This window comes from Protomyctophum bolini (genome assembly GCF_963924005.1).
Source record: "Protomyctophum bolini genome assembly, chromosome: 24".
Lineage (NCBI taxonomy): Eukaryota > Metazoa > Chordata > Actinopteri > Myctophiformes > Myctophidae > Protomyctophum > Protomyctophum bolini.
Window position 1 is genome coordinate 12,982,204 of NC_137885.1, and position 3,704 is coordinate 12,985,907.

General features: G+C 46.9%; 1 protein-coding gene across 1 annotated transcript; it reads left to right on the top strand.

Annotated features, from left to right (window-relative positions):
• Positions 1-1,679: 1,679 nt before the first annotated feature.
• Positions 1,680-3,488, top strand: LOC308311755 (integrator complex subunit 11-like; the record flags this gene model as incomplete). The annotated part of the gene is made up of 1 exon (XM_080758538.1): positions 1,680-3,488. One exon carries the CDS (start codon positions 1,680-1,682, stop codon positions 3,486-3,488), a length of 1,809 nt encoding a protein of 602 aa, XP_080614664.1.
• Positions 3,489-3,704: the final 216 nt, after the last annotated feature.

The following is a 3,704-nucleotide window of genomic DNA, read 5'->3' on the forward strand; positions in this document are numbered from 1 at the left end:
TGTATGTAATCAGTCACATAATAGTATGACGTATCTAGCCCAAACCTCTAGTGCCTCAAAATGGCTAGCGTGGCAATGGTCCAACTGCTCATTATTCTGACCATACTAACCACATCATTTCAAGCTGATCAAGAGCAATACAAAATGGCGACTGTATGTATGTACCTTGTACATGTCATGATACCCACTGCACCCATCTGTCTGTCCTTTTTTGTGCCCATATATGGAGAACTTTGTATCCGTCCGTCTGTCACACTCTGTGCCCAGAGCGTGCCATGCCTGGGTCGCTGTCTTGACATGGATCCACCTGGGAGTGCGGCCGGCTGTGGGCAGTTGGCCTAATTAATGACTATTTGTTTGACTCTGTGTCGGATTATAAGCGTTGTGTTGCCTCTGTTTTCCGGGACTGCTGCTTTAAGCTTGGCACACTTGAATTTGGGGTATTTCCCCCCTTCTTCTCTGCAGATCCTCTCAAGCTCTGTCAGTTTAGATGTCCAGACTTGATCATGGTTCAAGTCTGGGCTCTGGCTGGGCCACTCAAGGACTTTCACAGAGTTGTCCTAAAACCAATCCTTCGTTATCTTAGCTGTGTGCTACTACTTGTGCCTGATACGGCAGTGGTGCCAGATTACATACATGTATACATAGGAGCATTATACCTTTAATCCTCCCGAACTAAAACATATCGTCATTACGTCACCACCATGGAAAACCATTGGTTTTATCAGGCACACGTAATTTGCTGGTACGGTGCATACGCATTGAGAATGCTGGGACGGTGCATACGGCGCAAAGTAACCACAGTATACCGCTAATCAATTTACAAATGACATATACATACATAGAGGCAGTTCCTTTAATCCACCCGGCACTGGTATAACTAACTGGTATAACTAGCTCTCAATGATGACGTAATAAAGTTGTGGATTAAAGGACCCAATGCCAGAGTGTAATTGGTTTTCGATGGTGACGTAATGACGATATGTTTTAGGATTGGGAGGATTAAAGGTAATGCTCCTATGTATACATGTATGTAATCTGGCACTACTGCCGTATCAGGCACAAGTAGTCATTACGTCATTTGCTGGGACGGTGCATATGCATTGAATATGCTGGGACGGTGCATACGCATCAAAAGTGGCGCAAAGTAATTTTTTACATGCATAAAGTAGGTAGGTAGCAAATAGTTAAACCTAATAATTCAACATTTCAAACGTTCCTTCACAGAGAAACTGAGATTTGACAGTTTGTAGCGGTCGAAAGTACTTGCACGCTCTGCTTGCGCACTAGTAGGCCATTTATGGCCTACTAGTGTGCAACAAGCAAGTACAAGCAAGTACTAGTTACTCTGTGTCTATGTCTGTGAGGGAGTGTCATAGCAACCATGATGTCATCAACACAATCTGTCCAATCAGTGTGCAGCTGTGACACACCAGTTTGTGCATATATATATATAAAAACAACTTGTATACTCACTGCATACTGCACTTGTGATTGGATGTTGTGGAATTTATTCTGCCTCTGGCACAGGAGTATCATGAATCATTGAAGATTGTACACAACTGTTTACAACTGTTCATTGGTATTATTCCGTGCAAACAAGTCGGTTGGCCAAATCATATAGCTTTGGCACAATATCAATCTATATTAATTTCCATTAATTGGACAAAGAAATTGCTATGCCTGAAATCACAGTAACACCACTGGGTGCTGGGCAGGATGTGGGTCGGAGCTGCATCATGGTGTCGATCGGAGGCAAGAAGGTCATGTTGGACTGTGGAATACACATGGTACACAACGACGATAGGCGTTTCCCCGACTTCACCACCGTAACCCAGAACGGACGTCTGAACGTGGACTGCGTGATCGTCAGCCATTTCCACTTGGACCACTGCGGCGCTCTGCCTTATATGAGCGAGGTGGTAGGCTACGACGGACCCATCTACATGACCCACCCCACCAAGGCCATTTGTTCCATTATGCTGGAAGACGCCCGGAAGATCACCGCCGCCAAAAAGGGAGATCGAAAGGTTTTCACCGCGCAAATGATCAAGGATTGCATGAAGAAAGTGATTACGTTAAATCTGCATCAGACTGTGCAGGTGGACGATGAGCTGGAGATCACGGCTTACTATGCAGGTCATGTTCTGGGAGCAATCATGGTGCTCGTCAAAGTAGGACCCGAGTCTGTGGTCTACACTGGAGATTACAACATGGTTCCCGACAGGCATTTAGGAGCTGCATGGATCCATAGGTGTCGTCCAGACCTCCTCATTACAGAGTCCACGTATGCCACCACCATCCGTGATTCCAAGATATGTCGGGAGAGAGACTTCCTGAAGAAAGTGCACGAGGCGATAGGACGAGGAGGTAAGGTTCTGATTCCAGTTAAAGCCCTGGGGAAAGCACAGGAACTGTGCATCCTATTAGAAACATTTTGGGAGAGAATGAATCTCAAGGACGTTCCAATCTACTTCTGCACTGGTATGACAGAGAAGGCCAATCACTACTACAAGTACTTCATAACATGGACCAACCAGAACATTCGCAAGAACTTTGCAAAAAGAAACATGTTTGACTTCAAACATATCGAGGCCTTCGAGCACTCCTATGCGGAAAAGCCTGGGCCTATGGTGCTATTATCCACACCAAATATGCTGTGCAGTGGTCATTCTTTGCACATTTTCAAGAAGTGGGCTGGCAATGACAAAAACATGGTAATCTTGTCGGGATATTGCTCTTCAGGGACAATCGAACACAAGATCATGAACGGCCAGCGGACACTTCAGATGGAAGACAGAACAACGTTGGACGTGAAGCTACAGGTGGAGGTCATGTCCTTCAGTCCCCACACCGACGCCAAGGGCATCATGCAGCTCATCCGAATGGCGGAGCCTCGGAACGTGCTGCTGGTTCACGGGGAGTCTGCGAAGATGAAGTTCATCAAGGGCAGGATCGAAGAGGAGTTCAGTGTAAACTGCTACATGCCAGCGAACGGTGAGACGGTGACCGTGACCACTAGCCCTAGTGTACCAGTGGACATCTCACTCAACCTGCTAAAGAGGGGAATGGGTCTCGGAGGGCCCCAACCGGACACAAAGAAACCGCGGACCATCCACGGAATGCTGATCATGACGGAAAACAGCCGGAAGCTGGTTGCGCCGGAGCAGGCCATGACAGAACTAGGCCTCAAAGAACATCAGTTACGATTCACCCGCCGCATGCAGCTTCAGAATCCCCACGGCAACCCTGACATGCTCCGCAGAATTCACACACACCTGGAGAGTGTGTTAAGTGGTTACACGGTCCAGTACATCCCTGACAACGCGGTCAGGGTGAAGTCTCTCGTCATCAAAGTGTGTTCTTCAGCCGAAGATGCCAACACAAAGGACATCCTTCAGCTCTCCTGGAATTATCAGGATGAAGAAATCGAGCGCTACCTTTCCACTATCCTGGATAATTGGCTTCTTTCTGGACAAATTAAATAAACTTGTATTGGCGCACGCGCGCTTGCACACACGCACACAAAACAAACTTAATTAGGAAATGTCATGGCATTTGGAGTCAGAGTTGTGTGGGGTATTGGACGGAGTAGTCCTGCTGTACACACCTGTCAGAAGTGTATCGTACATCGTCCCTCATCATACATCATCTCATTCCGGCCAATCAGAATTTGCGTCCTCACCTTTGTCTTCAATGTTTGC